Below are 14,891 nucleotides of genomic sequence, written 5' to 3'. Positions count from 1 at the left end.
CCACAGTAAATACAATTGTTTGTACATGTATAAAAATTCCGTTTTCCATATAGCAATTTATGTATAATTTCTTTTTTTGTTGTTGTTATTGGATAGAGACAGAGAGAAATTATGAGAGAAAGGGGAGATAGAGAGGAAGAGACAGATAGACACCTGCAGACCTGCTTCACTGCCTGTGAGTGACTCCCCTGCAGGTGGGGAGCCCGGGGCTCGAACCAGGATCCTAACTGGTCCTTGTTCTTTGTGCCATATGCGCTTAGCCCACTGCACTACCGTCTGACTCCCTTAGATATCATTTCTAAAGCCTGTTAAATCTAAAATGTTCTTAACCTTTTGTAATAATTTCCTGATTTACGTTTCCTTGTCTTAAACATCTTGGTTCTGTTTTAGTTTGCCTTGTGGGAACTCCCATCTGTCTCTGATCTTCATAATTTTCCAGGGCTTGTAGTTGAATGCCAGCAAGAACGCTCCCAGATAAAAAACAAAGAAATCGCTCTGCGTGTGCTTCAAGCTAGGCTTTACCAGAAGATTATTGAGAAAGACAGGTGTCAACAGCAAAATGCCAGAAGACTGCAGGTAATATATATACATTTAAAAAAAAAAGAAAGAAAGAAAGGTGGGGGTCAGGTGGTAGTACAGCAGGTTAAGCGTAGATGGTGCAAATCACAAGGACTGGTGTAAGGATCCTGGGTTGAGCCCCTGGCTCCCCACCTGCAGGTTGTCTCTTCATAAGTGGTGAAGCAGGTCTGCAGATGTCCTATCTTTCTCTCCCCCTCTCTATTTTTCCCTCCTCTCTCGATTTCTCTCTGTCCTATCCAACAACAATGACATAAATAACAATAATAATAATAACCACAACAACAATAAAACAAGGGCAACAAAAGGGAAAGGAAAAAAAAGATTTATTAATGAGAAGGAGTGAGGGAAGAACCAGAGCATCACTGTGACCTATGCAATGCCAGAGATTAAACTGAGAACTTCATGCTTGAGAGTCCAATGTCTTATTCCCTGTACCACCTCTCAGGACACCACAGATAATATTTATTTAGTAGAATCACTTAACTGTTCGAAGAGTCACTCTGCACATGCCTTACATGTGGCAGTCCCTGGGCTTGATTCCTGGCACCACTGAACAATAACACAGACACAGCAAGCGAAGTTCCATGGATGGTAGAGCTGTGCCTAGGTCTCTATCTCAAAATCATAAGCATTGAACTGAGAGGTAGCTTAGTGGTAAATTGCATACTGCACATGCATCAGGCCCCAAGTTTGATCCCCAGCATACAGAAGTTCTGAGTGGTGCTCTATCCATAAAAATAAATAAACGAAGGGGTCCAGAGCTTGCTCCCCCAGTAGAGTGCACATCACATCACCATGCTTGCAGACCTGGTGTTGAGCCCTAACACAACATGGGAGCACCAGGCATGATGGCAGGTACTGTGATGTTTCTTACATGCTCTTTCTCCCACTTCTTCTATTTCATTTTTCAATTTTTAAAGTCAATTTTCCTTTATATATATTAATATATTTATTTATTATTGGACAGAGACAGAAATTAGGAGAGGAGGAGGAGATAGAAAAGGAGAGATACAAAGAAACACCTACAGCCTTGCTTTACCACTTGTGAAGCTTCCCCTTCCCCCTGCAGCTGGGGACCAAGGGCTTGAACCTGGTTCCTTATGCACTGTAATTTGTGTGCTTAACCAGATACACCGCTGCTGGCCCCCTGTATATTTTATTCATTTATTATTTTCTGGATACAAATTGAGAGGGAACAGAAGATGTAGAGGGGAAGACACAGAGAGACACCTGCAGCTTGCCTCACCACTTGTGAAGCTTCTCCTCAGATGGTTGGATCTTGGGCTTGAACCTTAGTCCTTGTGCATTGTAACATGTGCACTCCACTGGTTTCATCACATCCTAGACCCCATTTTTTCATTTTAATTTAAAAAGAGAAAGCATCTATTGGTAACAGTAGAATTATGTGAGTATGAAACAGGTGCACTAAAATACATCAATATATTAATATTTTTTAAAGGTCACTTTGTGAGTGCACATGTTATAGTGTGAGAGGATCAGGGCTCAAGTCCCTGATCCCCACTTGCAGGGGGAAGCTTCACAAGCAGTGAAACAGCATCTTAATGTGACTCACTTTCTTTTTCCACTCTCATCTCCCCTTTCCATCTCCATTTCTTTCTCTCTTACCAAGTAAAAAGAAAAAAAAAATTGTAAAAGGTTACTTTATATTAAAAATATTTTTTCATTATTCTTGACCAAGTAAAAATATCTCAGGACATAGAGAAAATATACTCTGTTGTGAATAAGAAATAACTTGAATGTTTAGGCTCTCTGTGTCTGTGCCAGAAGGGGTTTGCTAAGAAGTAGTGGTTTGGAAATGCAAATTCCTAGCTTCAAGTCTACCTACTGATGCTCCTCTGCAATCTGAGACCATCGCAGACCAGGGATTAATATATCATTTGCACTGTCACTTACAGTACTGCAGGCTAAAAGAAGGGTAAGGAAAGTGGAAAGAACAAAACTAGGGGGAAACTAAGATATCTAAATAAATGTGTCTAGTGACAGTTATTCTAATGCTTACTGCTATGCAACCCATTTTTCCTAAAATGCTACAAGGTTTACTGCAAATGGGCTTCCACATTCTCTTTCAACCCCACTCAGGCTTTACTTTAAGAAAAAAAAAAAAGATTTATTTATTAGTGAGAGAAATAGGGGAGAGGAAGAAGGAGAACCACAGCATCACTCTGACACATCCAATGCCAGAGATCAAACTTGAGACCTCACACATAAGAACCTCAAAGCTTTATCCACTGCACAACCTCCCAGACAGTGGCCGCCTTTATTTTTTTATAATTTAAAATATTATGATACTTTGGTTACTTAAGAGGCAAAAGATTTATACAATCTGAAGAGAACAAGAGTATACATACTTTGCTTATTTAAATGGTACATACACTTTAGTAGAACTTACATATTTGAATAACACCACATACATATGTAATTCAAAATCTAGGAAATATAGAAAAGGGTAGTATGGGGAAAAATTCTTACTGCCCTTTGTCCTTAGACTCTATCAGTAGAAATTACTACAGTATGGTTTTTGCAGAGCTATTTATTTCTGAACGCACAGGGCATTATAATAAATTTTTGTAATAATAGTTTTTATTTTAAAACTTGAAAGTATCTTAATTTCCATAAAAAAATCCATAAAAATTACCTTTAAACCAATTTTTTCATTAGACATTTAAAGTACAAATGCTGAATAGATACAGCTTGAGAAAGAAGTTTGAGTTAACACATTTGTAAACTTGCTGGAGAAAGGATTGATATGGGTAAAAATATAGTTTTTTAATTATTTTTATTTCATGAACTACAGAAGGGGTAGAGGGGCACAGAAGCAGCACTAGCGTATGCAGTGCTTGGGATTGGACTCAGGACCTAAAATTTAGAAGCTCTAATTTCTTCTATGATGGAACCTACCCATCTTCAGAGATAGTTTTGTTTTGTTCTAAAGATCTTATTTATTCATTAATGAGAGAGATACAAGCAGGGAGGATCACTGGGGATTGAACTGGGGACCACATACCTGAGAATCCTGTACTTTATCCACTCTGCCTCTTCCTCCCAGACCACTGATAATTTGGCTTTGATTGGAATTTGAACTACTGAAGAAGCACTCTTGGAGGCCAGGTGGTAGAGCAGCATCTTAAGCGCACATGGCACAAAGCTCAAGGATGGGTGTTGGGATCCTGGTTTGAGCTCCCCACCTGCAGGGATGTCATTTCACAAGTGGTGAAGCAGGTCTGCAGGTGTCTGTCTTTCTCTACCACTCTTTGTCTCCCCCCTACCCTCAATTTCTCTGTCCTATCCAGCAGCAATGATAAAGAAAAAAGGCAACAAAAGGGGGAGATGGCCTTTAGGAGGAGTGGAGTTGTAGTGTAGGAGGCAAAAAAAAACACTCTTACTCTGTAAGTAAACCTGAGATAACAAGAGTCTTTATTTATTTTTTATTGTTGTAATTATTGTTGTTCTTGTTATTGATGTCATTGTTGTTGATAAGACAGAGAGAAATGGAGAGAGGAGGGGAAGACAGAGAAGAGAGAAAGATAGACACCTGCAGACCTGTTTCACCGCTTTTGAAGGGACTCCCCTGCAGGTGGGGAGCTGGGGCCTTGAACCCGGGGCTCGAACCGGGATACTTATGCCAGTGTTTACGCAACAAGAGTATTAAACAATTAAGTTCCTTCTACTGTTGCTCCTTGTCAATTGTATGTGTCTGACCTTCATAAATACAAATTCTTAGAAAAAAATTAACGAGTGCCTTTTCCATTTTAGTAAAGATAGTGATTATGTTAAAATGTGAATTCCTTTCTGTCACTGCACAGGTTGGAACAAGAGCCCAGTCAGAAAGAATTCGGACCTACAATTTCACCCAGAATAGAGTCACTGACCACAGGGTAGGATATGAAGTCCGAGATATTAAGGTAATATTACTGGATGTGCTTAATGTGTCTTTGATTTATTTAGAAATCAAATTTCAGGGCCGGGTGGTAGCACAATGGGTTGGAGCCCCTATCTTCCCACTTGTAGGGGGTTGATTCACAGGAGGTGAAGCAGGTCTGCAGGTGTCTTATCTTTCTCTCTCCCTCTTTGTCTTCCCTTCCTCTCTCCATTTCTCTCTGTCTTATCTAACAACTACAGCATCAATAACAACAACAATGAAAAGCAAGGGCAACAAAAGCAAGACTTGTGCTCTACCAAGTGAGCTCCAGTTTGTGCTTTTTCCTCACTTCTGTTTTTAGTTTTGTTTGTTTATTTTTAAAGATTTATGTTTCAGGAGTTGAGCGGTGGCACAGTGGGTTAGTGCAAAGCGCAAGGACCAGTGTAACGATCCCGGTTTGAACTCCCAGCTCCCCACCTGCAGGGGAGTCACTTCACTAGTGGTGAAGCAGTTCTACAGATGTCTATCTTTCTCTCCCCCGCCTTTGTCTTCCCCTCCTTTCTTCATTTCTCTCTGTCCTATCTAACAATGACAACATCAATTAGAAAATAATTGCTACAACAATAATAAAAAGCAAGGGCAAGAAAAGGGAAAATAAATAGATATAAAAAATTGAAAAAATTTAATGGCCTAGCAATAATTTAGCATGGCCATTTAGACACATTGTTTTGTTTTGTTAGATTTACTTTTTTTCTTTCTATTTGATTGAATCAGAAAGAGAAATTGAGAAAGAGGGAGAAAGACCTGCTTCACTGCTTGTGAAGTGTCCCTCTTGTAGGTGTAGAGCAGGACCTTGAACCCAAAACTTTGCACATAGTTATATATGTGCATAACCAGGTACACCACAGCCCAGCATCGTTCTGTATATTCAGTGCTGGGGAATGAATTTAAGACTTCATTCTCAAAAGTCTAGCACATGGTGTACCTCTTACAACAAGATTCTGCTCTGTTTAAGCGCACATGGCTCAAAGCAGAAGGACCCAAGCAAGGATCCTGGTTCTAGCCCCCAGCTCCCCACCTCCAGGGGGGTCACTTCACAGGCAGTGAAGCAGGTCTGCAGGTGTCTGTCTTTCTCTCCCTGTCTCTGTCTTCCCCTCCTCTCTCCATTTCTCTTTGTCCTATCCAACAACAATGACAGCAGTAACAACAATGATAAACAACTAGGGCAACAAAAGGGAAAAAATAGCCTCCAGGAGCAATGGATTCGTAGTGTAGGCACTGAGCCCAGCAATAACCCTGGAGACAAAAAAATAAAATAGATTCTGCACTGGCAGCTCTTTTCCTGACATACTGGCTGTGTATGCATGTAGCTATGTCAACTATAAACATCTTAAGGGCATACACAATAGAATGATGTCACTTGTCTCTAAACTGTTCTATATCAGACTTGTTATCTCCATTTTAGTGATTATATCAGAATATCTGTTTACTTTTCAAATTCTAACCTTATGCCAAGGATGTAGGCATAATTCAGGGGTATCAAATAAAACAGGCTTACTTTTAGCCTAAAGGGCCCTGAGTTTACCCTGATGTGGTCAAAACACTGAGGAAGCTGGAAACAGAACTACAAAAATGACAAAGAGTTTCTAACATAACTGCTTTTACTACATACCTGCCAGTAAGAAAGAAATGGATCACATAAGTGATCAGACATTATAAGTCTCAGGGTCCCCAATAAGCTGGCTTTTCCCTGAGACAGCTGCATTCTTATGAAGAATATTGTTTGCATTATCTATTTATTTATTGTGCTGAACTGAGGAATTAACCAAGGACCTTACACATGTACAATACTACTGAGCACCCCACCCACCCTATTATTTTCCACTCTGTATCCTGATTGAATAAATACAGAGGTAAATAGAGAAGGAAAAACAGTGGGAAAACACAAGAATATCATTCCTCCAGCCAGAGAGTCCCTTGGTGCTTGTAGTGAAGTGTATATCTGCCCGCCAGCTGCCTACTAGCCTATTCTCTGGATACTCACCTATTTACTTACTTCTGTGTGGCTTAGGGGTCTCTCACCTATATGATCTCACCACTCAGCAACCCTCTCCTAGTCAATTTTCTTATTCTGTTGATACTTGGGGGCACAGAGGGAAAAGCAGAAAGAGGAAAGAGACCACAGTACCACTCTACCATCCATGGAGCTCCCCCGTTGTCCCCAGTGCTCCTCATAGCAATGTGAGCTTGCTCTATTTATATTAAAAGCCAGTACACTGAGAGTCCCACTTTAGTGACTATTTGCTATATTGGGTAACTACATTAATAACAATCCTTTTTTGATATGAACTCATGTCTTTAAAGAAGCAAAATGAGTATACACTTAACTCTTTTCTTGGTTTCTCCTTTACTCCCAGCAATTGGATTTGTGTCATAGTTCTCTTTTATTCTAGGATTTTTTATGTGGGGAGAAGTGCCTGGATCAACTAATTCAGAAGCTGCTCCAATCAGCAGATGAAGAAGCCATTACTGCATTTTTGGAAGAAAACTTTAAATCTGCCAAATGAATGATGACTCATTATTGACATTATGGTAATGTTTGTTATCTATCCAATATGTGAAATGGATCTTTGTTAAGAAGCAGACCAAGGGGTCAGGGAAATGGGTCAGCACCTCATATTCAGGAGCATTGCTCTGGTCCCTTATTCTGGTTTTCTCTCTTAAAGCAAAATAAATCTAAAAAGTAAAAAAAGAATAGATTGACACAAGGGAATAGTCTGCTTTTTTATTTTGCTTTTTTTTTGGGGGGGGGGTTGTTTGTTTGTTTTGGAGGCAGTTTTGGGCAAAGCATGCTCTCTACACTGAGCTCTATTCCAGGCCCAGAATTGTCTTGTGATGTTATGGAAATCTTTGAAAGCTTTTGAAACATAACTTAAAATACACAGCCATCAGGGTTATCACTGGAGCTCGGTGTCTACATGACTTCACTGCTCCCAGCACTTTTTGTTGTTGTTTTCTTTCTTTTTGATAGAGGGTGACAGATAAAGTGAAATAGAAAGTAAGGGAGACAGTATCACTGCTCTAGAAGCTTCCACCCTGCAGGCACTCATGGTGGCTGAAGTTTCAAACCTGGTAACCTGGATGCTCACTGGATGAGTCACCTTCCAGCTCAGAGTTCTTTACCCCAAGAAACTGGAATACACATTCTTTTCAAATCCACAGAGCACATCCTTCAGGATAGACCACGTGTTAGGCTACAAAGACAGTATCAACAAATTCAAGAGCACTAAAATCATCCCAAGCATCTTCTCAGACCACAGTGGAGTAAAGCTAACACTAAACACCAAACAGAAAATTACTAAAAATCACAAAATTTGGAAACTCAACAACATACTGCTGTGTAACCACTGGGTCAAAGAGGAACTCAAGCAAGAAATTCAAATGTTTCTAGAAACAAATGAAAATGAAGACATGGGCTACCAACATATTTGGTACACAGCTAAAGCAGTACTTAGAGGGAAACTCATAGCTATACTAGCACTCATTACAGAACAAGAAAAAGCTCAAGTAAAGGACTATACTGCATGCCTTAAAGACTTAGAAGAAGAGCAAAGGAACCCTAAAGCATCCAGAGGTACTGAAATGGCAAAAATTAGAGCTGAAATAAACAGCATGGAAAATAAGAGAACCATACAAAAGATCAATGAAGCCAAATGTTGGTTCTTTGAATAATTACACAAAAATTGTCAAGCCCTTAGACTCACTAGAGAAAGGGGGGGTGGGCTAAAAGACACAGAGATATAGAATTGTAAATGATAGAGGAGATAGCACAACAGACACCACAGAAATCAAAAAAATTAAGCAAACCTATAAACAACTATATGCCACTAGCTAAAGAATCTGGAAGCTTCTGCACAGCCAAAGAAACTATAAAACAAAGAGACCTCTCACAGAATGCGAGATCTTCACATGCCATACATTAGACGAGACTAATCACTAAAATATACAAAGAGCTCAGCAAACTTAGCACCAAAAAAGCAAGTGATCCCGTCCAAAAATGGGCAGAGGATATGAACAAAACATTCACTTCAGAGGAGATCCAAAAGGCAAACATATGAAAAACTGCTCCAGGTCACTGATTGTCAGAGAGATGCAAATAAAGACAACATGGCGATACCGCCTCACTCCTGTGAGTATGGCATACATCAAACAGGACAGCAGCTACAAATGCTGGAGAGGCTGTGGAGACAGAGGAACCCTTCTGCACTGCTGGTGGGAATGTAAATTGGTCCAGCCTCTGTGGAGAGCTGTCTGGAGAACTCTCACAAGGCTAGACATGGACCTTCCATATGACCCAGTATTTCCTCTCCTGGATATACACCGCAAGGATTCCATAACACCCAACCAAAAAGATATGTGTACACCTATGTTAATAGCAGCACAATTCGTAATAGCTAAAACCAGGAAGCAGCCCAGGTGCCCAACAACAGATTAGTTATTGAGAAATCTGTGGTATATATACACAATGGAATACTACGCAGCTATTAAGAACAATGAACCCACCTTCTCTGAACCATCTTGGATGGAGCTAGAAGGACTTAAGTGAGCTAAGTCAGAAAGATAAAGATGAGTATGGGATGATTTCACTCATCAACAGAAGTTGAGAAAGAAGAACAGAAAGGGAAACTAAAAGCAGGATCTGACTAAATCTAGAGTAGGGCACCAAAGTAAAACCCTGTAATGAGGGGGAGGGTGGACATTCAGCTTCCCGGGGGTCAGGGGTGGATGGGTGGGAGAGGACACAGTCTTTTGGTGGTGAGAACAGTGTCTATGTACACTCCTATTAAATGGTAGTCATATAAATCACTAATATGAGAGGGGAAAAATTGTCTTAAAGTTTTTAAAACACAGACTGAGTCTTTTTAATACATAGGCTGAGTCTTTGATATGTTGACTCTCAAAAGCCTAGACAAGGGAGAACAGAGGCACAGCTATATACAAGATGTTGATTATTGTACAGCGAATCCTAACAAAGGGATGTTTCAAAGTTAACCCAATTACCAAATAATGTGATGATAACAATAACTATCCATTGTCTTCTTGAACCCTAAGACAGCAGGAACCTCACATTTCCACTATAGAGCCTATATTTCCCCCAGTCCTGGAACCTTAGGGTGGGGCAAACTTTCCTTCATGCTTCTCTCAATTCATATCAAAGAATATTGCATCCGCCGATCACAACCTAATCAATGCAACGAGTGTCACCTCAGCATGCTTCACTTCAGACTGTGTTCACAGACTTCAGGTGTGGAATGACAACCACAGCTTCATTACTCAGGTGAGACCGTTCCTTTCATAGTATTCTCTAATTACTCTCCAGGTGGTTCACTTCCTAACAAAGTCCCAAAACCTAGATATAGACCAGGTCCCCTGAGATAGAGAATATGTTCACATGTATCTATAACCTAGGAAAAAATATATACCTGAAAGCAAAAGTACATAATACTCTGCAGTGAGTACCCCCCAGCCATTTATCTGCACTATTCCAGCCTTTAGGTTCATGACTGTTCAACAATTTGTTTGGCTTTGTATGTTAACTCTCTTTTCAGCCACCAGGATCCAGATGCCAGCAGGATCCCTACCAGACTTCCCTGGACAGATGACCCTATCAGTGTGTCCTGGATCTCCGCTTCCCCAGAGATCTACCCTACTAGGGTACGAGAGAGGCAGGTTGGGAGTATGGATCGACCAGTCAACACCCATGTTCAGCGGGGAAGCAAACACAGAAGCCAGACCTTCCACCTTCTGCAACCCAAAATGACCTTGGGTCCATACTCCCAGAGGGATAAAGAATAGAAAGGGTATCAGGGGAGGGGATGAGATATAGAGAACTGGTGGTGGGTGTCATTTTTGCCAGGCTGCCTTCACGGGTGGGTAACAGATGACCAGAAATTCGTGGCTGAGCTGAGAATGCAGTTTAATCTTTATTCACCAGCGGGCAAACAGTCCAACACCTAATCACCACACAATGTGTTCCTCCCATCTTTCTCCTTCAGCGGCAGCATCAGTAACTCAGGAAGTATGTAGGATGGGGGCGGGGAGAAGGGAGAAGCGCGAAACTAGCAAGGGCTAAACCAAATCTCCCAGAGGTGGAGGAGTGAGACCAAACCAATGTAACAGAAAAGACCGTGTAAATAGACCACAATGTCAAACAATGTAACAAGCAGAACTAGATCCCAGAAGCAGAACTAGAAGCATACCAACAATTCCCCCTTTTCTTTTTAACTAATTGACCATAGTATCTGGAGTGTGGGGTGAACAGAAACCTATATCGTACAGGCATTTAAAAAAAAAAACTGGCACAAACTTGGAGCAACAAGTAACCGAGCAACAAGAGCCAGTGTGCTGCCAAGGGAAGCCCTGAGGGGGCCGTTTCTTGCCTCTGTGGGCTTTTCTTGCCTTGATGGGCGTTTCCTGCCTCTGTGGGCATTACCTAGCTAGGAGGAAAGGGGTATTTCCTATAGAGTCCCAAGGCAGCAGGCTGCTGTCAGTCTTTGAGAAACCCAGCAGCATAAAGGGAAGCTGCTAGTTTTGTGCAAAGTGTCCAAGAGGTGTAACAGTGAGTCTTGATAGAAGTGCCAGTCCACAGCAGATGTCTACAGGAGAAATGCCAAGGGGATGAACTGTTGCATGAGGAAGGTCAGCCACTGGAATTTCGCTTTTCTGTAGAGAACTTGACAGCTGCAATTCACTTACTTATGAAACAAAACTTGAAGCAGGTTAGAAGTTTACCACAATTGATAACTCTATTACAATTGTTGGAAGTCTTTTGTAGTATGATTTTAAGGTTGTTTAAAGTTTAAACAATAAAATGTGGAAAGGTAAACAGAAGAACCATGGAAAAACTGCGTCAGACATAAAATCATTAGCATAACCATTGTGCAATGTAACGTTCCTGATTGAGAAGGTATTTGAGAGCTTTACATATCAATAACATCTTATTTAACATTTCGTTACACCCATTCAAGATGGAGACACACCATAGGTGTGCACAAGTTTTTTAGACCAACTTAGTTAATAATAGTGATTTTTAACTAATTTTTACCTCAGACTTTAAGTTAATTTTACCTTTATGAGAATTATGTTGAAAACCCTTTTCATTTAACTTTGCTTGGTAAGAATGTAGCCTTAAAGTTACATTTTTAACCTTAAAGTTAATGTTTACCAAACTTCAAACACACACATAAACATGGTCTTCAATACACAAAGAGAAAAACTTGTTATGAAGACATGTCATTTTATTTTATTTTATTTATTTAAGAAAGGATAAATTAACAAAACCATAGTGTAGGAGGGGTACAACTCCACACAATTCCCACCACCCAATCTCCATATCCCTCCAACTACCCAATGATGTGAGAGTTGTTCTAGGTGAGGAAACTTAGTTTGGGAAGATGAACTGTTCAAGATCACAGTGTAATGAGGTAGCACCTGTGCCATCTAGATGACCCAAGGGAAGGGAGTTGATGGAAATGCATGAAGTCCAATGCAGTGATGCAGGTGGAATGGTGGATAGTTGGAGTGAATGTCCAGATTGTGTCCTCTGTACCCATTGAACAACCACACCTCTAGGAGATCCAGCCTCACTCACTTGCAGGTGACCTCTTGCAAACTCACAGAGTTTGCAACAATTTGCTTTTCAGATGTTGAAGCAGAGGCCCAAGAAGAGGGCATGACTCACCCCAAGCTTCACAGAGTAAATGGTAATATCAGGAGGCCACTACCTTTGCAACCCTTTCCCTGCTCATAATATAACAGGCTCAGATGCTTCTTGGGATAACTGGTTCTCAAAGGGAGTGGGTCTCAAAGAGGAAACTTTATAGACGTTATTGGAAATCCTGTGTAAATCAGAGAATAAAAATGGTCTTCTGTTGTACATTTCACTTCATTCCCATGTATTATGTGGGAGTAAGTATGATACAAGAAGGTCATCAGGAGTGTTGAAAAGAAGGTTCCAGTCTTTAAATCCATCCATCAATGTGATTTCTTCCCATGCCTTAAAACACATTTCAGAAAACAAAAGGGAATGTGGTAAATTTTCAGGCACTGGGTATTGAGTTTTCTTCCTTTCACAAGGCTTCTCATACCAGAGCTACTTCTGGCTCAGGAAGAAGGAGGGATTGGTTGGAGGCCTGTCATTTCTTTCTGAGAGGCCACTGGAGAATGAGATGAGGCACTCTCAAAGCCCCATGCATAGGGCTCCCTTTCTAGTTGGCAGCACCAGGAGCCTGTCTGCAGAGATCAGGAGAAGGGACTAAGGCTGGCAATGCACACCCGACCTCTCCTCTGTTACTTCTTGCCTCCTCTCCTTAAGAGGCCCTATAGAGACACTGAGTTGCATTTTCCAGAAAGCACCAATGTCAGCTCCTGCCACAGCACTTTGTGAAGGGTGACATGTTCAGCCCATTTTACAGACAAAATGGAGGCATTTAGAGACCAAATCACATAGAAAAAAGTAGTTAGATCCCATGCAGCAGCGAGCCAGCTCCTGCTGGCAGGCGGAAACCAGAGTGTGGCCCAGAGCAAAATATTACAGAAACAGAGAAACAGTGTCATGAAGAAAGGGCAGAGGCCTTTGGAAACCTCTTCACAAGCAGAAAAGCAGCCCATAGTGGATAGGTAGCCAAAGTCTTCACTTATCTGGGGAATGGGCAGGGCAGGTCCCACGTTGGTGCGCCATATGTCATTTTTGCCAGGCTGGCTTCACAGGCGGGTGAGAGATGACCAGAAACTCATGGCTGATCTGAGTACACAGTTTAATCTTTATTCACCAGTGGGCAAACAGTCCAACACCTAATCACCACACAATGTGTTCCTCCATCTTTCTCCTTCAGCGGCAGCATCAAGAACTCCAGAAGTATATAGGATAGGGGACCGGGAGAAGGGAGAAGTGCTAAACGAAATCTACTGGAGGCAGGGGGAGTGAGACCAAACCACTGTAACAGAAAAAACCATGTAAATAGACCGCAATGTCAAGCAATGTAACAGAAGCAGAACTATATCCCAGAAGCAGAACTAGAAGCATACCAACAAGTGGGAGTTGTGTGGAGTTGTACCCCTTCTATTCTACGGTTTTGTTAATATCTCCTTTTTAAAATAAATTAATATGGAAGAAGGATTGAGGGTAGATAGCATAATGGTTATGGAAACAGACTCTCATTCCTGAGGCTTTGAAGTCCCAGGTTCAATCCCCCGTATCACCATAAGCCAGAGCTGAACAGTGCTCTGGTGAAAAAAATGAATAAATTAAAAATTTAAAAAAAGAATCTGTAAGAAATGGAAAATTCCTAGAACATACACCCTTCCAAAACTGAACTAGGAAGAACTATAAAACCTAAATGCACCAATCACAGACAAAGAAATCAAAACAATTATTAAGATCTTCCCAACAATAAAAGTACAGGATCAGAAGCTTTACAAATGAATTCTACAAAACCTTTAGGAAATAGTTAATACCTATACTTTTAAAGCTCTTCCAAAAGATCAAAGAAACAGGAACACATTCTTCCACCTTCTGTGAAGCCAACATCACCCTGCTCCAAAAGCAGACAGGGACACAACAAAAAAAGGAAAGCTCAAGACCTATATCTCTAATGAACATAGATCCTAAATCATTGAACAAGATCTTAGTCAACCAGATACAGCAGTATAACAAAATGATTGTTCATCATGACTAAGTGTGATTTACTTCTGGAATGCAAGCCTAGTTCAATATGTGAAAGTCAATCAACATTCACCACATCAATGAAAGCAGAACCAAAAATCACATCAGTAGATGGAGAGAAAGCCTTTGACAAAATCCAGTACCCATTCATGTTCAAAACTACAAAAAATGGGAATAGGCAGGAAATTTGTCAAGATAGTGGAATCCATATATAGAAAACCTACAGCCAACATCATACTCAATGGACAGAAACTGAAAACATTCTCCTTCAGATCAGGGACTAGACAGGGCTGTCCATTATCACCATAACTCTGCAACATAGTATTAGAAGTTCTCTCCACAGCAATAAGGCATGAGAAAGGAATCAAATAAAGGGAAGAAATGCCAAAGGTTCACCACTTTTATAGCCAAAGGCCCCACCTACAGATATAACCACTCCCATTTCTGGGTGGTGCCTTCTCTCCCTCAACACCATGACTCATCCAGGAAAGACTCACCCCTGCTCTCTCTATGCCCTGAGCCTCTGTCTCCTGCTCCTGCTCCCACTCCAGCTCCTGCCTGATTTCATGGGTCCACATGGGTCTGCACTTCTGCTGAGAGGAGGCACCAGGATCCGGGGTTTGGAGACCACACCTTGAGACCACCAGGAGTCACAGTGCACAGGGGGATCTCAGTCCTGCTGGAGAGAGAATGGGTGTGCTCATGTAT

At 41.1% G+C, this 14,891-nt stretch overlaps 1 protein-coding gene across 7 annotated transcripts in view; it reads left to right on the top strand.

Annotated features, from left to right (window-relative positions):
* Window positions 1–7,051, top strand: part of MTRF1 (mitochondrial translation release factor 1) — a 103,098-nt gene extending 96,047 nt beyond the window's left edge. For 6 of the 7 annotated variants that reach the window (XM_060194698.1, XM_060194699.1, XM_060194697.1 and 3 more), the window contains 3 exons: window positions 440–576; window positions 4,404–4,502; window positions 6,913–7,051. In XM_060194698.1, the coding sequence (XP_060050681.1) occupies window positions 440–576; window positions 4,404–4,502; window positions 6,913–7,026 (350 nt within the window). In that variant the 3' untranslated portion in view covers window positions 7,027–7,051. The remainder of the gene's footprint in view (window positions 1–439; window positions 577–4,403; window positions 4,503–6,912) is intronic. The other variant, XM_060194701.1, reaches the window with a different exon arrangement.
* Window positions 7,052–14,891: the final 7,840 nt, after the last annotated feature.

The sequence above is a fragment of the Erinaceus europaeus genome, chromosome 7 (assembly GCF_950295315.1).
Source record: "Erinaceus europaeus chromosome 7, mEriEur2.1, whole genome shotgun sequence".
Classification (NCBI taxonomy): Eukaryota; Metazoa; Chordata; class Mammalia; order Eulipotyphla; family Erinaceidae; genus Erinaceus; species Erinaceus europaeus.
This window is presented reverse-complemented; position numbering and strand designations above follow the sequence as displayed.